The sequence below is a fragment of the Neofelis nebulosa genome, chromosome 1 (genome assembly GCF_028018385.1).
Source record: "Neofelis nebulosa isolate mNeoNeb1 chromosome 1, mNeoNeb1.pri, whole genome shotgun sequence".
NCBI lineage: Eukaryota > Metazoa > Chordata > Mammalia > Carnivora > Felidae > Neofelis > Neofelis nebulosa.
In genome coordinates this window covers 97,094,088-97,118,052 of record NC_080782.1, presented here as the reverse complement: position 1 = coordinate 97,118,052, position 23,965 = coordinate 97,094,088, and the positions used below count along the sequence as shown (strand labels likewise).

The window sequence follows — 23,965 nt, the reverse complement described above, 5'->3', positions numbered from 1 at the left end:
TTGGAGCCCTGGAGAGGTGACCTGATTTGCTTGGGCATTTTAAGAATATAAGAAGAGGTCAGACCAAGTCTCTTGGCCAAAGCCCCTAACTCAATGGGTCAAAACCCCACCATCCCTCTTCAGAGATTCCCCAGGCCTTCCCATCTCTTAAAATCCCAGCAGTGATTCATCTCGCAATTATGCCTGCATGAGTAACGTAAAGAAATAGTGTATTTATTGCAAGAGTGCTATTTTTTAAAAATATTTATTGAATGCATTGCTTTCTGCTAGATTACTTTCATTTCCCCTTTCATTTCTCTCTAATTCAATGCCGAGTAACCCGAGTATTTCCCAAGTCTGGCCTTTCCTTTTATCTCATTACGAAATCTCTAAGGAAAGGTTTTCCCTAGCAACAGTTTTATATCCTTCTACCTTAAAATATTCCAGATTCAATTAAATCTATTTCTTCTCTTTGTTCAGTGAATCACAAGAACAACCTGTGCCGACCTTCTGCCTAGTAGATTTTCATATTCTTTGTTAATCACAGGCTCTCCTTTTACCAATATAAGCAATCCTCATTTGTGTTCAGCCTTGTCTCATTCCTCCCTTTGTGAGAATTAAAGGCACCTCTGGCTTAGGGGAGGTAACATGGTAGATGGCCTTTGAAAGAGAGAACATAATTTAAGTTGGATGATACATGGTGTTTCTTTGGCTGTCTCTGTGTGTTTTTGGTTATAAATAATAAAAAAAAGACAGCTTTCTCAACTCTCCAAACTTCATTTCTACCACACATCTTTAAAACTTCCCAGCAAAGCTGCTTTTATAACAGAAGCCCTTTGCATGCCCACTCTTTTTCAAAAATTAAATCTTATTTAAAATCCTGATCTCTCCTTCCATCACTGCCCATCTCTCAATTGGACTTTACTTTTCCCCAGGGCACTCATCACTCTCAGATGTGCCATTTTATTTCATTTAGTATGTTCGTTGTCTACTCTCTCTCCCCTGGGACGTAAGACCCATGGAGGCAGAGATGCTTGTCTGTTTTATGCACTGCCGCATCCCCACTGCCTAGAAAATATTTGCAAGAATAGAATACCAAATACCAAAGGCAGTACAAGTCTCAACAAAGTCAGGAAGCAAGAACAAAAAGTATGTCATCTCATTCCAGAGTATAAAGAGGATCCAGGAGATTCATCTGCAGGATGAGACGATCACCCTACTGAGCAAAAAAGAGCAGACAAGTGGATATCAGGAAATTCAAGGGATATTTGATTTATAAAGCCAACTACAACTGGATTAACAGCTCTGTAAGCAGATGGCATATGGGAAGAAAGATGAAGAATATAGGATGTAAACTCAGTGCACAGAAACAGCAAAGGAAGTAAAATTCAAAAAGGAACTGGGGTTTCCAGGTCCGCCATTCCCAGCTTTGAGATATGGATGGCGTGTAATGTTGTGTAAGTTTAAGGTACATGTTTCCAGGCTTTTTAACTTGAATTTGCGTGTCAAGACTCACACCATGTTTATCAGGGTTGGTTTGGGGTTGCATACAGAACACGATGGCATAATCTGCAACCTACGGCCAAAACGGAAAGCCAGCGCAAGGGTGGGCGTGGACCATATTAGAAAGCTGGATGAAAATAGAGTGAGAACAGGAAAAACAGAAGATGGGGTGGGGGAAACTTGACACGGCTCATTTTCTAGGATGAGAAAATGGAAGTCCAGAGAGGCTAAGATCAGGTCAAGCAGCTAGTTAATGGCAGAGGTGTGTATCAGTTGAAAGTTGCAGGTGAATGTGAAGTTGGAGGAAATGCTTATTAAGAAATGAGGTCTCAGGGCACCTGAGTGGCTCAATAGGTTAAGCATCTGACTCTTGATTTCAACTCAGTTCATGGTCTCTTGGTTTGTGTGATTGAGCTCCGTGTGGGGCTCTGCACTAACAACACAGAGCCTGCTTGGGATTCTCTCTCTCCCTCCCTCTCTGCCCCTCTCCCTGCTCTCTCAAAATAAATAAACTTAAAAAAAAAAAAATCTGAACCAGAGATTTAGAACCAAAAGAAGGGGGGAGACAGTGAGGTAAGAATGGTTCAAACAGGTAAACAACCTTAGAACAATTAAAGGTGAAGAGGTTCTTAAGAAAGAACTTGAAATCTGAAAAAAAAAAAAAATCTTTGGCTTCATTGTGTCTAATAACATCCACCTACTTTGGGATGTACAAGAACTGTGGGTCTATGGTTAAGTGCTGAAGAGAATACTGTGGGACAGCAGAGACAGAGACAAGAGCAAATTGGCCTACTCAGCATGGCTTAGGAGAAAGGGTAAGCAATTCAAAGTCTGCCTATACACAGATCAGAAATCAGCTCTATCAGTCACTATGCAACCTCAAGCAAGTTAGTTGGGATCTGAACCCCAAAGTCTAAACTCTAAATTGAGATAATCATACCCATCTAGGAGGGGTGTTATAAAATTAGAGTAGTACACAAAAAATATCCAGCACATAGTAGAAACTCTGCAGATGTTAGTTCTACATCAAATGAACCCATGCCTCAGTCCAAATGGCCATTGGCTGAGAGCCAATTGATCCCAAAGGCTGAGATTTTATGCCAATGGCTCTCCTCACTTCCAGGGCTCTTTTTGTCACTGAAGAGAAGAAGAAAATGGAAACAAGTATCAAGTAGGCTGCAGTGCTTGAGAAAAAACCCAGGCACCAAATCTCTGAATCTTTGGGTATGGACCAACCAAGCAGATCTTGTTCAATATGGAGCAGCTGTTTGGATGAGCTCTGAAGGCCCTGTGCTTACCCCGTGGTCTAAGCAGAGTCCCACATCTGCCTGCTAACACCGGCCAGAAACAGCAAAATCTTAAACCAAACTGGGTTTTACAAATAGTTGTAAAAAGTCAAAGAAATGAAGTTCAATCGGTGAGTTATCTGGTTTTACTGGATGCTGATAGAATAAAACCTAACATGCCCAAATGGGAAGAAGGCACATTTACTCTTTCTGAAGAACTAAATGGTTTCTACCGCTTGCTTTACTTTCCAAGGCTCTACTCGCTGTTGTCATGGATATTTTCATTTGGATTTTTTTTTCTTCTGATGTGCTCAGGTTAGAATTACCTCTTTCTCAAAGATGTCTTAGAAGCTAAACCATCATGCCAAATTCTTTACAAAATTCATGTCTTGCATTCACAGATATGGATGTGGAGTGAGCACGTAGATCATTTTACCCTCTAACTCGTACCTTCCTCATTGCCCATTGAATTTTAAGCCCTTGGTTTTATTTTCTTTAATCAAAGCATAGAGAATTTTATGTTTTTTTAAATGAGTAGCATTTCATTTTCCTTTCAGTTAAATGATTTCTGCTTCTTGAATGACAGCTCAGAAATCAAAGTGTATGACCCAACCAAAAGATAGGTAAATAGCAAACAAAAACCAAAAAACAAAATCCTAAAAGGAAATAGAGACAAGGAGAGTTTCTGGTACAGAAAAGCTGCAGTGGCCCCTAGCCACAAGGTCCTCAGCACTCACCTTGCCATCATACCAGATGCTTTCATTTCCCTCCGGATCAACATCGTCCGTTGCCAAGGTGAGGCAGACCAGTCTCCGTTTCAGCCCCTTGGCTTTAATCTGTTTCAGTGCTTGCTTTCCTATGAAGTCTGCTGGCTGCAGGAATCCAAGATAATGATGATGAATGAATGCTCAGACACTGTGACAAGGTTAGAGATGCAAGCATTTAAATTTGTCTTTGTGATTTTCTCGCCAATTACACATCAAATAAAAATACAGATTGGATCAAACGTCTAGACAAATATTTCTTAGTCCTCAAATGACAGTATCAGCCAGCTTTTCCTTCAGATAGGTTAGACTGAAGGGTAATAACTTGTGATAACAATTTTACCAGAACCACCTAGGCAGAAAAACATAAGGCATGATATTGCAATGGTGGATTATGAAAGCGACCCTTGTATCCAATGGTTCTGGACAGCAGTACTGGCTGGTGGTGAGCAAAGCACTACTCAATTTCCACCTACAGTAGGACACTTACAAGAAGGAAATTCATGTTTTTGATGTGTGATGTCAGAACAACCCCAAAACGCTGCACATTTCTTTCTTTCTCAGAATAATGATTCAAGAAATTTACCAACTGTTGAGTTGTACTCGGTTCATTCAGGAATGTATTGAGCCCATACTATGTGTGAGACATGCTTACCCCTGTGTGGGTTATAAAAGTAGATAGAGAATAAGCTCTTTGATCAAAAGTCTAACACAATGCTTTTCAAACTTGTTTTTCCTCCTTCGATGCAACACATGACAGACGACATTCCTATTCCTAATATGTTCCCCTGGTCACACTCAGAGTTATTCCTAATGCAACGCAAGTGACAGTGACATGGCTATAGGGATAACCTCCAGTCCATTCACACACCTCACAACAAACAGGTTAGTGATGACTCTTCAGTGGAGACACTTAGCTAATAAAGGAGGCACAATTCTACCTACCCAGAATGCCAGGGATACTAGATAAGACTGAAAAGCTAGCCAGAGGCCAAGAGCAGTGTCAGTGGAAGGAGGGAAAGCTGACCCAGGAGGGGTGTGGATTAAGGTTTCTACTTGAGGGAGCCCCAAATCATCTCTTATCTTACCAGGGGAAGGGGGTATCTGTGATACACAAATCACATCTCTATGAAGGAGATTTAATTAGAGATTATAATGTGAGAGGGGAAATTCTCAAAAGAGTTCCCATATACAGACTAACCATTCTCTGAAAGAAGAAAGCAAACAATTTTAATTTCCTCATTGGCCAAAGAAGAAAGGAAATAATATCTCATGCCAAAAATGTCCTCCGCCATCAACATTTAGGATTTACACAGCTCTTTCTGCACACAAAACATTTAGGATTGGGTGCACTGAATCCCCTTAACTGCTCAGTGAAACAGTGGGAGGGGTTCTCACATACCCTCTGCCTGATGACCACCCCCCCAGTTTACTCCTTTACTGGTTCAGATCTTCTAGGCTAAGCCCACAATGAAGTATGCTTTCTATAGATATTGCAAGTTTAAATTGCTGACCTTCACAGGAAACTGAAAGTTTCCATTGTCAGTTTCCACTGGCCAAGGTTAAAATAATTGCAAAATGAAAGTCCGATTACCTTCCCCAGTGTGATCCAGATGGTGAGAACCAACTATAAAGCTTTATTATGAAGCCAGATAAAAATTCAAAGACAGCTGGACCCGATGTTATTTAAGTCCAGACTGGTGGGGAAAAAACAAAACCACCAACCCACAGAAAAAGCCTGATTCATTTGAATTCATATGTAAGAGAAATTCCTGGTAACAAGTAATAACAAACTGTAACAGCCCTCCAATCCATCTTAAAGGGTTAAGTGGCTTCAAGTTTATGCACCCCATGCTTGCTGATTTAAGTCCCGTAGTCTGTAGCCAAACTAATCTGCTTCCCTTGAGATCTGCAGACCATAGGCCTTTAGGAGTGAAGAACCAGACTTTCCCGGAAGAGAAGGACTAACCACATTTGCAAAAAGCCACTGCTCATGCTAGCACATCTATTTGAGGTCATGTTCACACACAACTAACCACCTGGGCACCCACTTCCACTGCAGGGAGCCCACTCACCCCCGTCCATGTCCCTCGCCTTCCCCTCTAAGACCCTCTGCTTTTGCCAAGACAGGGAAGGTGGTCTTTGGGACTTCGGTTCACTGTCTTCCCAGGTTCCCAGCTTCCTGAATAAAGCAACTTTTCCTTTCCCACCATCCCTGTCTCTCCATTATTGATTTTTGAGTGGCAAGCAGCCACTCAGGGGTGCTGAATTCAGAATTGGTTCTGTCCGGTAACAAAAACCATAGTTCATTATACTTAAAACATGTCTATCTAAATAGAGAAAAAACTTCAACAAATTTTTACGATCGTTTTCAAAGACAACTTGCTATCATGGAAAAATAGTGACAAGGGTGCTTTTAATTTTTCCTATTTTTATTTGCATTTACTTTTTTTAATGTTTATTTTTTAAAGAGAAAGAGAGCCAGAGGGTGAGCAGGGGAGGGGCAGAAAAAGAGAGGGAGAAACATAAGCCAAAGCAAGCCTAACATGGGGCTTGAACGCACGAGCTATGAGATCATGACCTGAGCCCAAGTAGGACGCTTAAACAACTGAGCCACTGAGGTGCCTCTCTTACTTTTATTTTTTAAAGTTTGTTTGTTTGTTTGTTTGTTTGTTTGTTTGTTTAAAGAGAAAGAAAGACAATGAGTTGGGGAGGGGCAGAGAAAGGGAGAGAGAGACTCCAAAGCCGGCTCCATGCTGTCAGCACAGAGCCCGATGTAGGGCTCAAACCCATGAACCATGAGATCATGACCTGAGCCAAAACCAAGAGTCAGACATTTAACTGACTGAGCCACCCTGGTGCCCCAACAAGGGGTGCTATTTAGAGTTCTTGTCTATATAGCAATCAATATAAAATGGGGAAAAAAAGTCTCACACTTTGTGTAGAGAAGCATTTTACAACAACACTGAGAGGCAAATGGGCTATTTTGTATGATTTGTGGAGTGCCATGAGGTCATACTTTCCTATAATGGAATCTGGATCTTTCCCATTAGAGATTCATTTAGATCTTGAAGGTTTTGGGTCTTCCTGCATCCATATTAAGAGAATTTTCCTTCAATTATTTACTCAACTGTTGCTATCCCCCTGCTGTGTTCAGACACTGTGTCAGGCAGAAGGCATACAGAGATAAATAGATATGTTCTTGTAGTTTCTAGGAGGTCCCTGAGGAGATGTCATTCCTTCTCTCCACATCACAACATGCCCAGTCCTGAACTACTTAAGCCAGTATCTGCTACACCTTTGGAGTGGCTGTGGTGAAAGATGGCCATGACCAAAGCTTTCAGAAGTGGGTCCCCCCAGGACAAACAAGCTTGACCATGATGCACTCAAGTTCCGCCTTATACCAAGTCAGCCATGAAGAAAACAGAAGGCAACAACACACTTGTGTTCATTGTGGATTCAAGGCCAATAAGCACCAGATCAAACAGGCTGTGAAGAAGCTCTATGACACTGACATGGCCAAGATCAACACCTTGATCAGGGCTGATGGAGAGAAGAAGGCATATGTTCGACTGGCTCCTGACGATGATGTTTTGGATGTTGCAAACAAAATTGGGATCATCTATACTGTGTCCAGCTGCCTAAATATAAATATAAATTTTTTCACATTATAAAAAAAGGGTCCCATGGGGCACCTGGGTGGCTCAGTCAGTTGGGCGTCCGACTTCGGCTCAGGTCATGATCTCACGGTTTGTGAGTTCAAGCCCCACGTTGGGCTCTGTGCTGACAGCTCAGAGCCTGGAGCCTGCTTCAGATTCTGTGTCTCCTTCTCTCTCTGCCCCTCCCCAACTTGTGCTCTGTGTCTCTATGTCTCTCAAAAAATAAATAAATGTAGAAAAAAAATTTTTGTTAAACCATAAAAATTTAAAAAAGGGTTCCTTTGTGATGCTAGACAAGAGCTCCTGAGGCATGTGCTGAGGGGTGGGAGGAAAAAGGTGTGCTAGAAGGGGCCTAACTCCACCTTTGCCAAAATCACAATTTAACCAAAGTCTAAGAGGGAACATAAGGTATCAGCTCATCACAAGAAATAGGAAAAGCGGGGAAGGGGCCTCAGAAAACTTTCTTTAAAAGAGAAAAATAAATTCAGTGAAAATAAATATTCAATACTATTTACAATTTATTAGGCACTTGCTATGTGCCAGAAACTATGCTGAATGACCTCATTTAATCCTCATGACATCCTATGAGATAAAGAATTTTATCCCCCGTTTATGAGAGAGAAAGGCCCAACAAAGTTAAGGGTCTTTCCTGAGGCTCAGTTACATGGCCACACAAGACTTCACTTTTAGATTTTATCCATGTATTTTTTATTTTTATTTATTTATTTTAATTTTTTTTTTAACATTTTATTTATTTTTGAGACAGAGACAGAGCATGAACGGGGGAGGGGCAGAGAGAGAGGGAGACACAGAATCGGAAGCAGGCTCCAGGCTCTGAGCCATCAGCCCAGAGCCCAATGCGGGGCTCGAACTCACGGACCGCGAGATCGTGACCTGAGCCGAAGTCTGACGCTTAACTGACTGAGCCACCCAGGCGCCCCTCCATGTATTTTTTAAAGTGACTATACCTAGAGCCTATCATTGGAAGGTCTAGGATATGTAAATCCTCTAAAGAATGTTTCTTTTAAATTATTTCTGGGTACTCTGAACCTGTTTTGAAGGATGTTCACTACACAGTATTTTTGAACTACCAAGGAGGATTTGAAAACACTCTCAAGGTTACTATTAATGAAATCTGACATCTGTATCTGTATATCCTTACATCAGGAACTGATCTGGTCAGCAATACTGTCCTCAGATATGAATGAAAATACTGTAACGATGAGGCGTCTGGGTGGCTCAGTCAGTTAAGCATCCAGCTCTTGATTTCCGCTTAGGTCATGACCTCACAGTTTGTGGGATGGAGCCCACGTCAGGCTCTGTACTGACAGCAACAGAGCCTGCTTGGGATTCTCTCTCTCCCTCTCTCTCTCTGCCTCTCCCCCATGAGCACATGCTCTTTTTCTAAAAATAAATAAATAAATAAATAAATAAATAAATAAATAAATAAGCAAGCAAGCAAGCAAACATTTTTTAAAAATTAAAAAAAAAAAGAAAATAGTCTAACAACAACAAAAACCTAATTAAAAGTAAGGCACACACAGTTAAAACACAGATAAAAGGTAACACCTCTCCCTGGAGACAATTCTCTTTTCCCAAGCTAACCTTGTGCCTGACGCAGAAAGATTTAAAATAGGGCAGTGGCATTTCATTCTCCTTTACTTGGCTTTTCTTCCAAGATTGTAGATTTTATACATGAGAGAAGAAAATATGTCTGAAGATAAATGCTATGATTAAAATTGGTGCTATCAGGATGACCTGAGAACAAAATATATTTAGTGAATCACTGCCAACTTAATTATATAAACAGCTGTTAATATCTTTGAGAAACACAAATTTCTGGGGGCACTGAGAATATAGCTCAAAAAGAGTCTTCGTTTATGTTTCTTAATCTACTAATTTTACGAAAGGGTAAAAGCAATTAGAATAGCTATTTGTAATATATACTAAATATAACATCCACAAAGATGATAACATTAAGATTTTAAGTGAAATAAAATTACTCATCTTATTAGCTCTACTAAAAGCACTTGCATTACCTCAAAGCATATGGAAATGAAATAAAATAAACCAGTATAGTTTTGGTTGTGATTCTTAGGTGAATGCACAGTTGGCCGAGATGTAGCTAAATCTGAATTTAACACAAGCAGTGCTAAGAAGGCTCTGATATGGAGAGTCAGGGTAGAAAATTCAAGGAAGTCATCGTTTTCATTTAACTGTCCCAAATCCTTGAAACCTACATATCTAAAGTCTCCAAAGACTAAATACAATAATTGGGGTAACATCCTGGGTCCCAAGAAAGCTCCCCTTAGAAACCAGGGGCAGCACTAGTGGGAAAATCATGTTCTTGCTTTGACAGCGATGGAGAGGGTTGCAGAGAGAACAGTCAACTGTCAATGTAAGTGGCCGAGTAGAGATGGAAATCCAGGTGACAGATTTCTGCCACTTGTCCCCCAGTACTTTCTAGAAATGTTTCTTATTTTAAATGGGGCTCAGGGACCATCATTTAAACACAGTCCCGATAGGACTCCCTCTCAGGGCATGTGGCCATTACTAACTGACCGTTTATGTAAATCTTAACTTTCTTCCATCAGGTGGTGAATATCAGGTACATCTATGCTTGTCTCACAGTCCAACTGATAAAACTGTATACGGGTGCATTCATCTAGGGGATGAATCAGCTGACCCACCACCCCATCAAGACAGAGTAGACTATCATTCCTTTCACCTTCTCATCATTAGAATCACAGTTTTTAAGCAGACAGAAAGCATAAGGGTCTTTCCTGGGGTGATGAATGTACCAAACCTTGAACCCAAGCTTCTCAACCCTTGACTCTTTTTCCACTATGCAGAGCTTGGTAACATTCCGTGTATGTTTATAATGACTACAATTTCACTATCTCTTTATTAGCAAAATGTTAGGTTATTAGTTTAGAAACTTATATCTGTTATTATTGGCTCCTACCTACACAGTTTTCATTCTTTGCCCTTGGCAACGTAAAACAAAGTAGCATTTTCTTTTCTTTTTCTTTCTTTCTTTTTTTTTTGAGACAGAGAGCACGCACACGTGAGTGAGCTGGGGAGAGACAGATGGAAAGAGAGAGACAGAACCCCAAGCAGGCTCTGAGCTGTCAGGGCAGAGTTCGACGTGGGGCTCTCTCCCACACACACCACCCTGGGATCATGACCTGAGCTGAAATCAAGAGTCCGATGCTCAACTGACTGAACCACCCAGGCCCCCCTCATCTAGCATTTTCTCAACAAAAGTACTAATCAGTTAAGTATTCTTTCTCAAAAAAAGTATTTACTATAACTAGAAAAGCAACTCTCTTAACTAAAAGAAAGCTGGGGATAAACAGAAACCTAGAGAAAATATTTAAAATATTATTTGTAATATTAAGCCAGGCCAAGAATTAGGTTACAGTTAGCATTCAAACCAAACTAAATTTTTCAAAACTGAAATAGCCCCCATTACATTTATGTTAGGACTTTTACTAGATTCCATTTTAACAAGAATATTTACGTTTCTATTTTTTTAAGTTTATTTATTTTGAGAGAGAGAGAGAGAAAAAAACGCACTCAAGTTGGGGGGGGGGGCAAAGAGAGAGAGCAGAAGAGAGAGAATCCCAAGCAGGTTCTACACTGTCAGTACAGAGCCCAATGCAGGGCTCGATTCCACAAACCATAGATCATGACCTGACCCAAAATCAAGAGTCGGCCACTTAGGCAACTGAGACACCTAGGTGCCCCCAATATTTACTTTTCAGTTTTGGAGTCCAATAATCGAAAGGACAGCCATGGAATGCAACAGACCTGTGACTTTGGCAGATGTACTTTTATGTTTCACTGCGTTACTACTAATCACGATATAGACTTTTCATGATAGTTTTCATCTTTAGACTCAAGCGAAGAACAATTACTCATCTGGTATTTCACATTTAGCACTCGAGCCTAAATGAAAAGTAAATAATTATTAAATACAACAAGAAACACATGAATAAATGAGTCCTCAATAGGGACACAAGATCTTTCTTGCTGGGGTCTTTAAAAAAATGGAAAGGCTTTTCTCTACAGCTGTTTTTCCCTAGATACTTTTATATTCACTTCACTAAGATGGAACAAACTAACATTTATTGAGATACCACATGTTTTTTACTCCTCTCATAAACAAATGAGGTCGCTATTTTCTTCATTTTACAGATACAAAAACTGAAGTGTTGTTAGGTTAAGCAACTTGTTTACTTTCAGAGCAAGTGGCAGAACCATAACTCAAACCCTTCACCAAATACTCAGGTCCTACTAATGACCAGACACAGCACTAGCCTAAGGATTCTCCAGCTGTCCTGGAGAAGCTCACAGACTAGCTGAAGCAGCTGACATTATGGGATATACCAAGTATCACTACAGAGCTACGTACAGCATGCTACAGAGCACGGGTTCCCAGGGGTGCCTGGGTGGCTCAGTCCCTTAAGTGTCCGACTTCAGCTTAGGTCATGATCTCTCAGCTCGTGAGTTCGAGCCCCGCGTCAGGCTCTGTGCTGACAGCTCAGAGCCTGGAGCCTGCTTCAGATTCTGTGTCTCCCTCTCTCTCTGCCCACCCCCCCGCCCCGACTCACACGCTGTCTCTCTCTCTCTCTCTCTCTCTCAAAATAAATAAACATTTAAAAAAAGAAGAAGAAGAAGAGGGGATTCACAACACTCCCCTGGCTTTCATTACCACCCATACATGAACAATCCAAATCCATACTTTCAGAGCAGAGGTCCCCAAACACATGTGCAGCTGTCGGTTGGCTGTTCCACAGCCCCTCAACCCCACCAGTCCTTCCAGGCTCCCAAATACACCCTTTGTGTTTCCCCATTCGTGATCAGTATCCTAAATCCTCTTCTCCACTCCCTTCACATAGTGTCCCTCACGTGGTCTCCATTCTACCTTCTTCCTATCACTCACACCTCTTTCTTCTCCATCCTATGTCCAATGCCTTAGTTGAAGCCCTCAACATCACTCCACTGCATTTCTTCAGTAATTGGGAAATGCTCTCCCAGTCACCAGGCTAGTTCCTTTTTAGTCTATTTTCCGTCATCTGTGGGTCATTCCTTACACAAAATTGTTCAGTGGCTCCCCAGTGTCTCCAGGATTCACTCCAAATTCCTTAGCCTGGCAGATGAGACCTTTCATGACGAGGTCTCAGTACTTCTCCAGCATCAGCTCTTGACACTAGTTTCAACAGCAAATTACTTGCTGGGCACCTGCTATATGCCACCCCTGAGCTGGGTGTTAGGAATAAAAAAGTAAACAAAATGTATTTTGTCCTGTCAGAACTTGTACTCAAGAAGCTTACATTCCATTCAAAAGAAAAAGGAAAAAAAATAATTATAAGCTGTGATACATCCTAGAAAGATACTGCAGGTGCAAAATGTATTTTAAAAATGATCAATAGGGGCATCTGGTGGCTCAGTTGGTTAAGCAACTGACTTTGGCTCAGGTTGTGATCACACAGTCTGTGGGTTCAAGCCCCGGGTCGGGCTCTGTGCTGACAGCTCAGAGCCTGGAACCTGATTTGGATTCTGTGTCCCTCTCTCTCTGCCCCTCCCCCACTTGCATTCTGTCTCTCTGTCTCTCAAAAATTAACGTTAAAAATATTTTTTTAATTTAAAAATTATCAAATGAGGGACACCTGGGCGGCTCAGTTGGTTAAACAGCCAACTTCAGCTCAGGTCATGGTCTCACAGTTCGTGAGTTCAAGTCCTACGTCAGGCTCTGTGCTGAAAGCTCGGAGCCTGAAACCTGCTTCAGATTCTCTGTCTCCCTCTCTCTCTCTGCTCCTCCCCAGCTCATGCTCTATCTCAAAAATAAAATAAATATTAAAAAAATAACAATATCAAGTGAAATCCAACAATATAGAAAAAGATAACCCATCATTACTAAGTGGATTTTGCCACTAAAATGAAAAGTTGAGTTAACATTTTAATATTAGTAAATGTCCTTCATTATACGACAAAGCAAAAAAGAAAAACCATATGTTTATCTCAGTAGATGTAGCAAAGGCATTTGCCAAAATCTGATATCCTGATTAAAAACAAAACTTTTAGCACTCAGAATAGATAGAAATGTCCTTAACTTGATAAAGAGCATCCATGAAAAACATACAACTAACATCACACTTAATACTCGATGCTTTCCACCTAAGATCAGGAACAAGCAACAATTCTATTTAACTCTGTTGAAAGTTCAGCCAGTGGAGGAACTAGTCACTGTGGTAATGCAAGAAAAATAAATAAATAAATAAATAAATAATAATAAAAGGCATCTAAATTAGAAAAGACAAACTATTTGCATACAACATGATTGTGCATGGAATCTACAAAAAGTTCAAAAAAGTACTAGAACTACTGAGTTTAGCAAAGTTGCAAATTACAAGATCAATACATAAATACCAGCTGTTTTCTATATACTAGCAGTAAAATGAAAATCAAAAATACCATTTAAACATTATCAATATGAAATACTTAAGGATAAATCTACAAAAAGATATGCAAAATCTGCAAACTACAAAATATTTTTGAAATTAAAGGTGACCTAAGTAAATGGAGGGATATGTGTTTTTCATGAGCGCGAGACTTGAATTGACCTATAGATGCAACACAATTCCCATGTTTTTATAAATTCTAAAATTCATGGAAATTCAAAGGACCTATAATAGCTAAAATGACTGAAAAAGAGCACAGTTGCAAGGCTACCACAACCTGATTTAAGCCACAGTTATCAATACAGCACAGGAATCAAGAAAGACATATAAGTCAATAGAGCCCAAAAAAAGAGTCCAGAAAGAGACTTCAACATTTATAGACAACTTATTTTTGACAAGGGTACACAGGTGATACAGTCCAGAATGCGCAGCCTTTCCAATGAATGGTAATGGAAACAAGTCCGTGGGTATATGCGCACACATAAACTTTAATTCATACCTGGCACTAGATATAAATATTAACTAAAAATAAATAATAGGCCTAAATGTAAAAAGTTGATAAGACCTCTAGGAGGAAACAGCAAAAAAATCTTTACGACTTTGGGTTAGGCAAAGATTTCTTAATACGACACCAAAAGCATCATCGGTAAGAACAAGTTGATAAGGACTTTAAATATTAAAAAATTTAAAACTTCTGCCCTTGGGGTGCCTGGGCAGCTCAGGCAGTTAAGCATTTGATTCTTGGTTTCAACACAGGTGATGATCTCACAGTTCATGGGTTGAAGCCCTACATTGGGTTCAGTGCTGATAGCATGGGGCCTATTTGGAATTCTCTCTCCCTCTCTTTCTCTCTGTCCCTACACCACTCATACTCACTCTCTCTCTTTCAAAATAAATAAACCTTAACTAATGGCACCTTTAAAAAAATTAAATAAATAAAACTTCTCTTTGAAAGACACTATCAGATGTATTGGATGAAAAGAAGACAGAGTGGGAAAAAATATTTGCAGAGCATGTATCTAATAAAGGACTTGTACCTAGGATACATTAGGAACTTTCAAAAACAAAAAAACCAAAAACAACCCTATTAAAAATGAGTAAAAGGGGCGCCTGGGTGGCTCAGTCAGTTAAGCGTCCAGCTTCAGCTCAGGTCATGATCTCATGGTTTGTGAGGTCGAGCCCCGCATCAGGCTCTGTACTGACAGTTCAGAGCCTGGAACCTGCTTTCTGTCCCTCTCCCACTCGTTTGTTCCTTCGTTCTCTCTCTCTCAAAAATAAATAAACTTAAAAAAACATTTTTTTAAATTAGTAACAGAGGGGCACCTGGGTTACTCAGCACCCAACTCTTCATTTCAGCTCAGATTATGATCTCACAGTTTTTAAGTTCAAGCCCCACATCAGGCCCTTGGTGGCAGTGCAGAGCCTGTTTGGGATTCACTCTCTCTCCCTCTCTCTCTGCCCCTCCCCTTCTCACTCTCACTATAAATAAACTTAAAAAAAAAAAAAGGAGTAAAAGAGGGGTGCCTGGGTGGCTCAGTCGGTTAAGCATCCCCCTCTTGATTTTGGCTCAGGTCATGATCCCAGGGTCGTGGGATCGAGCCCAGAGTCACCCCAGAGTCATGCTCAGTGTGGAGTCTGCTTAAGATTCTCTCTCTCCCTCTGACCCTCTCCCTGACTCGCTTGTGCATACTCGTTCTTCCTTCATAAATGAAGAGATAGGAATGGTGGACAGACAAATAAAAAGATTTTCAACATCAAGTCACTGAGAAAATCAAAAGTATGAGACCCTACTACTTACCTCATAAAGTAACTCAAGTTAACAAGACTGACCATGACAGGTGTTGGGTGAGGATATGGAGGAACAGAAACTCTCATTAACTAGCGGTAAAATATAAAATGGTTTACCACTGTGTAAAACAATTCCTTACAAAGTTGACATATACGTGCCATTTTATGCAGCCATTCCACTCCTATTTACCCAAGAGAAATGTCCTAAACTAGAAACAACCCCAAAGTTCACTGAGTATATAAACAAACTGTGCTATATACATACAATGGAATCCTTTACTTAGAATTAAAAGGAACGACTTATTAATACATGTAATACCACAGATGAGTCTCAAAATAATTATGCTTAGTGAGAGAAACAAAACCAAAACAAAATATATTATAAATATATTATAGGATTCCATTTATATAAGACCCTAGAAAATGCAAAATTGTCTATAGTGACAAAAAGTTCCTTGGGAAGTAGGTGAGGGTATAGGGAGGGTTGGGAAGTAGGGACTACAAAAAGGCCTGAACAAATTTCTGGGAAGAGGGATAGGCTTACCATCCTCAATTGTGGTCATAGTGTCACAAGTGTATATGTGCATTAATACTTAGCAAATGGTGGGGTGCTTGGGTGGCTCAGTGGGTTAAGGGACCCACTCTTGATTTTGGCTCAGGGCATGATCTCACAGTTTGTAGGTTCAAGCCCAGTATCCAGCTTCACAATGACAGTGCAGAACCTGCTTGGGATTCTCTCTCTCTCCCCCCGTCTCTCTGCCCCTGCCCCAGGTGCATGTGTTCATGCCCTCCCTCTCTCTCAGAATAAATAAGCATTAAAAAAAAAAAAAAACCTGGGGTGCTTAGGTGGCTCAGTAGGTTAAGTGTCCAACTTTGGCTCAGGTCATGATCTTGCAGTTTGTGGGTTCAAGCCCCATGTCAGGCTCTGTGCTGACAGCTCAGAGCCTGAACCTGCTTTGGATTCTGTGTCTCCCTCTCTCTCAGTCCCTCCCCCACTTGCCCCTGTCTGTGTGTGTGTGTGTCTCTCTCTCTCTCTCAAAAAATAAATAAACATTAATAAATATTTTTTAAAACTTTAGCAAATGGTGCACTTTCAATATGTCCATTTATTGCATGTTTAGTTAAGCTGTTAAAATAAAAATATAATAAAAGCAATCTAAAGAATTATTTCAACTTATTCCTAGTCCTGAGTTTCCAGAGACTTCCAAATTTTAAAGCGGGCATCTAAACAGCACACTTACACTTTTAGGGTGGAAATAGAACACTGTTTCCTAACAGAAATTGGATACATATGAGGATACTGATTCAATAGCTGGTAGCTTAATATGCTCTGATAAATGTTTTAGGCATGATAAACTCTATCTCAGCCTAGGTTTTACTTCTTTTCTTTCATTTTTCCTTTATCATTTAGCAATGGAAATGGGTAAGGGAATAAGGATGGCTTAAAGTGTTACAATTATGTGGTTCATATGGATAACCGTAACAACATCCTCAATTACTCCGCTAGGTGGTATTTCTTAGGGTTTTAGACATGTAAGGAGCCCTCATTTTATACACTAGCAGTCTCGGGTGTAAAATGAAACTAAGTGGCTTTCCCAAGGACACACAGCTAAAATTTGGTGACTTTAAAAAAAACATTCACTTACTGTCCAATTCCAAAGAGACAGAGAAATTTGGTGCAGAATGTATTAACTGTAGCCTAGCCAGAGTAGGTGACAGATTTACTTACTTCCAATTCACTACCAATTCCATAGCACCCTCCTTTAACCAAACCACTTGTTTTAAAGTTCTGTTTATTTACAGGACCACGCAGGCATAAAGGTAAAGAACTCAGAGAGCGGGTCTCAATCTTCATTGCATAACAAAACCAAGAAACCCAAACCCTCCCTGCAGAGCTAATCCAACTGGTTTCCCGTCAGTATTCTTAAACTTGAGGGAGCATCAGAATCACCTGGAGGGCTTGTTAAAGCAGATCACTGAGCCCATCCTCAGAGTTTCCGATTCGGGGATGGTACTCAACACCTGGCAATTGTAACCAATCCCTAGCTAACACTGATGCTACCAGTCTGTGAACCACAGCTGAGAACCACTGAGGGTAGGGCAATCTTTAAAAAGTTCTCCAAGTTAGTGATGTACAGCCAGTTCAAAAGCGTTGGTCTAGCACTATCCCTCTCCATCTGTTTTGGAATCACCTGGAGAATTAAAACAAAACAAAACAAAATTGATGCCTGAATTCCTACCCTCAGAGGTTCTTTTTATTTTATTATTTTTTAATGTTTTTTTTTTTTTTTATTTTTGAGACAGAGAGAGGCAGAACATGAGCAGGGGAGGGGCAGAGAGAGAGGGAGACACAGAATCTGAAATGGGCTCCAGGCTCTGAGCTGTCAGCACAGAGCCCGATGCGGGGCTCGAACTCACGGACTGAGAGATCATGACCTGAGCCGAAGTCGGACGCCCAACCGACTGAGCCACCCACGCACCCCCAGAGGTTCTTTTTTTTTTTTTTTTTAATGTTTATTTATTTTTGAGACAGAGAGAGACAGAGCATGAACGGGGGAGGGTCAGAGAGAGGGAGACACAGACTCTGAAACAGGCTCCAGGCTCTGAGCTGTCAGCACAGAGCCCGACGTGGGGCTCGAACTCACAGACCGCGAGATCATGACCTGAGCCGAAGTCAGCCACTTAACCGACTGAGCCACCCAGGCGCCCCCCCAGAGGTTCTTTTTAAATTGATGTGGGTTGCAGCATGAACCTCAGAAATTTTTTAATCATTTCATGATTTAAAAGAATTATACTCCAGATGATTCTAATGTACGCCAAGACTGAGAGTCACTGAAAATTTTCTGCCTCAATGCCTATTACCATTTACCTAAAATTTCCCCAGAGTTGGGTACTTATACCACTGTAACATATTAGAAACTCCTTTCTGACTTGTCTGTGAGTAATAATTATTTATTTCCATTCTGGTATTTTAATAATGCTAACATTTATTGAATACTTAGAATGTAGTAAGCCTGGTGGTGCTTTGCCTCTTTGTTTTTGTGTTGTTTTACCTACTAGTTACGCTTTAAATAATTTTTCCACAAAGACAGACTCTGTATTTTCTATCAACACTGTCTTCTCACTTGTGGTTATTATCACCTTATTCTGTCTCTACTGGTTAGAAGCCCATGACAGGAAAAGAGAAGCCAAGGAAGAAACTGGGAGTGGGAAGGATCTTTAAAAAATTATTGGGGTGCCTGGGTTGCTCGGTCAGTTAATCATTCCACTTTGGCTCAGGTCATGATCTCACAGTTTGTGGGTTCGAGCTCCACGTCCGGCTCTGTGCTGACAGCTCGGAGCCTGGAGCCTGCTTCGGATTCTGTGTCTCCCTCTCTCTCTGCCCCTCCCCCACTGGAACTCTGTCTCTTTCAAAAATAAACATCAAAAAGAAAAAATTCTCCTAACCTGCTTCAACATGTTACATTGTTACTTCAGTCTCTGAATCTTGGCAGAAGTTGTCTCTAAATGGACATAGACTCAGTATTTCCAGGAGGAAAATTCCAATATTTATGATTCCATTCTAAGGCAGCTGATTTTCCTTTTGCTCTTGACTAATGCATTTTATTTCTAAAACAAAAAACCAAAAGCCAGAACCACTAATTTTTCCCAAAAAGTAGCTTCTATTGAAATTCTAATACCACTAATAGCAATGATATAACTTTTGGGGGGTAAAGGGATTTTAGTTGAGATTTTAAAGAAATAATTTAATTATTTCTACTTGTATTGCGCTTCTGGTTAATGCTTCCTTTCCAGGCTCTATGCTCACTGTCCACAAGATGGCACTGTTGTGTACTGCTAAACGATCCTCCTGGATCGATATTTTCAGAGTATTAAGAATGTTTCCTACAGTTTCAGTTCCTGAAATGCCATTTGCTTCAAACGTCATGAGATAGGAGAGTCATCAGGAGTTATGTCGTTAACTGTTAGACCTGTGTCCTAGCACGGTATTTAATGAATGGTGCTTACTCAATGTTGACTCAGAAGGAGACTGAGCCTGTGCACAACTACTTCACATTGATGAGGGAGTGTGGGGCGGGCTGAGGACAAAGTGCAAGCTAGTGTGCGCATGGGCGCGTGCACACACACACACACACACATCACCACCACCACCACCAAATGGGATGTGTGTGATATTCCTCAGGCTGCCCAAGGACAAAGGAAAGAAAACAAATGGCCAATTGATAGAGATCACAGTCATGCAGAACATGGGTCTCCATCAATGCACAAATATCTTAATAAATTACAAGAAAAAGGCAATTGTATCAATAGCCCAGCCTCCAGAAGCCTGTAGACTGTTTCCTGGAGCCCCAATATCACCCCTCCATAGTGATATGGGGAACAAAGGCAAGAAGGTAAAATTAAATTTCCTTATAACCTGCAGGCCATTGACAAATGCTTGAGGCAAATACAGAATATAACATTTCTCCAGGAACCCCCTAATGTCCTAATGTTAATGCCTTACTAGAGGGAAAACAACCTTAGCTTGACCATAGTAAGGCCTCAGGTATCTTAGGAGCCCTCTTTAACAGATCAAAGTCCCTTGGGAGGCCTCCCTTTTGACTTTACCTCCCCAACTCCATAGTATAAAACCAGGTATTCTTCACAACCCCAGCGCAGCTCTTTCTGCCCATGGGTCCTGTCCCCATGCTTTAATAAAATCACCTTTTTGCACCAAAGATGTCTTCAAGAATTCTTTCTTGGTTGTCAGCTCCGGACCCCCACCACCATCACACCAAAGCCTCATCAACATCAGCCAACGCCATGGGAAGGCTGCAGCTCAAACAACTCTCAGAAGTAAGGAAAGCAAGCAGCATGCACTATTTTCCTTTGGCATCTAAGATTTCTTCAATACTCCATTTTTCTCTTCCCTACTTTTACACTGGTTTTGATGACAACGCAGTTGTCTCCAAAGAGGCCTGATGGCCCATCTCCTCAGACACCCATTTTCCTCCTTAATGTGGTTAAATCAGCTATTCTGATCCTAACATAAAACGCAAAATCAGTTACAACAAAAATATGACTGTGGGAGGCATCAATTAATAAAACATAGTCCATGCATATTTTAGTATATGTTGCCAGAAAAACATTCCTGGGCAGTTATTCAAGGTTGAAAAGCCCATGAAGCAAAGGACTTTGTTGGGGAAAGTGGTGGGTGAGAGAGCACTGTGGTGAGGTCAGAGGTCACTACACCTTTCCTTGCTTCAGTTTCCTCACCCATAAATGAGGAAGGAGTACTGAGCCACCTTCAGGGGCCTCCTAGCTCCAACACAGCCTATGTCCTATAAAATTTTTTAATATTATGGCTTATACAATTATTGTGTAAACACTCAAGGGCCAAGCGGAGAATTCTACATGCTTGCTTCAAAGAGAAAGGAATAAAAGGATTTTATTTTTATTAAAAACCAATTTTTTTTAATGTTTATTTCTTTTTTGAAAGAGAGAGACAGAATGTGAGTGGGGCCAGGGGCAGAGAGAGAGGGAGACACAGAATCCAAAGCAGGCTCCGGGCTCTGAGGTGTCAGCACAGAGCCCGACATGGGGCTTGAACTCATGAACCATGAGATCATGACCTGAGCCAAAGTTGGACACTTAACTGACTGAGCCACCCAGGTGCCAGAGAAAGAAAAGGATTTTAAACAATTGTGAAATGCCCAGGATTTTTTTAAATTTTGTTTTCATTGGTGTATTTATGGAATAAAAAAATATTCCTCTGTCTTAACTGCTGCTTCAGTTCTCATAGACTGTCAACTTTCCAAAGCAATATGAACTGGCATTACATATTCTTTAAAATGTAGTATGAAACCAGATTGGGCAACATTTTTATTTTTAGGCATAGAACGTGAAGTATCAAATTACATCGTTTAGTTTATAATGTTAGTTTTTCAGAAACCTGTTTCATTTTATAGACTGCTACAAAACAAAGATAAAGTTGTGAAACCACCATACACAATCTGAAAAAAGTTGATCCAACCTATTCCCCAGTCTTAGAGATTAGCTAGCATCACAGTGACACCCATGAACCACCCAAGTCAACATAACTGAAAAAGACTAGCTCAGTTAGGTCCAGGTCCTGGTGCTACACCGCACGTCAACCAACGTAATCACTAGAAATTAACTCTGTGACACCAGAATGAAAACCAGTAATTCAGAAATCATAAAAAACGTACCATAAATCAAAATCATCATCTGTTAAACAACTTAATTCTGAGCTCAGCTTGGGTTATTGAACTAATTTAAAGGAACTAATAAATACACAATCCACACCTGCTTATAATCATAAAGGGAGTTCCAAAAACCCAATTTCAGCACGAAGAGCTCATTTATCTATGCCTTATCCCCAAACAATAATACCCAAACACTGTGAAGCAAGAGAGTCAGTTACCTATTTATCTATTGGTGACCAACAACAGAACTTTAGTGCTTTGAAGAGTCAGGCCATTTTTATCCTTATTTTAAACAACTAAACGAAGACTTCTGTTATCAGAAGGAGCAATCTGCTGTAAGGGTCTGCCCAAATTCTAAGCACCTGCTTTCTCTGGTCTGGAGGCAGATGGTACATCATAAAAATAAAAGTCATAGGGAAAACGCACAGAAAGATATTCCCTTTAAAACCCTTAAGGAGGCTCGTTTTCCTAAAATCTAATACTATAAATATACATGTTTATGTTAATATCTCAGCTTAGAATTTGGGAACTTGATGCAGGGGCATTTAAAAAGTTTTCTTAGCCTGATTCATATGCATATGTTCACATATTTCCATAGAATGGGAAAACGGCCTTTACTTTAGCTGACTAGCACCTAAACAGGACAATTTATTTTTGAAATTCTAACAAGTATCCTACACAGCAGCAGCTGCTGTCCTATCCTTCGATATTACCACTGACTGCATCTCTGTTAGGTTCTTTTACGGTAACTAAAACACTACCCGGTGGGTATTTGAGTCAGCTTGGGCTGCTGGAACAAAATATCACAAACTAGGTGACTTTAACAACAAGAAATTATTTCTCACAGTTGTGGAGGCCGGTAAGTCCAAGATCAAGGTGCTGGCCTATTAAGCTCCCCTGTGAGTGTCCTCTTCCTGGCTCACAGACAGCCGCCTTCTCACCATAGCCTCAAGATGAGGACAGAAAGCGAGCTCTGTTGTCTTCCTGTTTCTCAAAAGAACACTAATTCCATCGTGGAGACCCCACCCTCATCATCTGATCACTCCCCCGAGGCCCCGCCTCCAAATATCATCACATGGGGGTTAGGGCTAAAACATGTACATTTTAGAGAAACACAATCATTCAGTCCATAACAAAGGGATCACTTCGTGTATAGTTGCAGGACTTGTATAGACGAAAGAGGCTGTAAGAAATTGGCTTCGTAATACACTTTTCCACAATAATTATGTAGGTTGGTGCTTCTCAAATTTAGATGCATCAGACTCCCTGCAGCTTGTTGAAACACAGGTTTCTTGGCCTGAGCCCCAGAGACTCTGTCTTAGCAGATCTGGGGTGGGATCTGAGAATTTGCATTTCTAACAAGCTCCCAAATGATGCTGATGCTATCTGTCTGAGGTGAGAGCTCCTAATGCAGGGGTTCCCTTTGGAATGTGAATTTCAGTTATCATACCTGTATTGGCTTCTCAGTAAATACTCATTTTATGCTAAACACTTGAAATGTGTCATTTGCTTACACTCAGATGGCGCAGTTACACATGAAAGTGCTTAATAAGCAGATGGGAAGATCTGCTGGCGCGGCTGCTTTATGCTGTGAGCACCCAGGGAGAGTCAATTAATGCTCTATGTGTGATTAGCTAATGTGTGACTTCACAAATCACCAGGATTTACAAGAATGTCTACTGACATCTTATCCTTACTAATTTTTATCCCAGAATTTAGCTTTAGTCTTTGAAGTTGCTGGATTCTGCTATCTTACATCTATGAGCATACTGCAATGGCTTGAACTGATACCTAATTTTGACAAAAGCTTAATACAAAGCATATGAGCAATGCTTAGTATTTATGTTCAACTCATTTGTCCTATAATCACACTTGGTTAAATTTTAAAGCATAGCTCTGTCACGAAACAGCATCATAATTTTAAGATGTACTTCAAGTACCCTTCAGAGTATAAACATACCTTATTTAGCTTTATAAAATAGTCCAGTCCAGCTTCCAAGGGATTTGTATCACAGTTCATCTAAAAGGGAAGCACACAGTTTTTTAAAAAGCTTTTTTTTTTTTTTTTTTTTTTTTTAAGCAGGCTCCACACCCAGAATAGAGCCCAACACAGGGCTTTAATTCACAACCCTGAGATCAAGACCTGAGCTGAGATCAAGAGTTGGACACATAACCAACGGGACCATCCAGGTGCCCCTAAAGATTTTATTTTCAAGTAATCTCTAGCCCCAACACAAGATCCAGAGTCACATGATCTACTGACTGAGCCACCTAGGTGACCCTGGAAACACACATTTTAAATCTTAGATGAGT

The 23,965-nt window shown here is 40.5% G+C and overlaps 1 protein-coding gene across 2 annotated transcripts in view; it reads right to left on the bottom strand.

Moving 5' to 3' along the window:
- The window catches only part of DMGDH (dimethylglycine dehydrogenase), a 68,807-nt gene that overhangs the window by 2,352 nt on the left and 42,490 nt on the right, over positions 1-23,965 (bottom strand). For both annotated transcript variants that reach the window (XM_058728802.1, XM_058728813.1), the window contains exons 14-15: positions 23,613-23,672; positions 3,506-3,640 (exon numbers count right to left, since the gene is read on the bottom strand). In XM_058728802.1, coding sequence (XP_058584785.1) covers positions 3,506-3,640; positions 23,613-23,672 — 195 coding nt within the window. The remainder of the gene's footprint in view (positions 1-3,505; positions 3,641-23,612; positions 23,673-23,965) is intronic.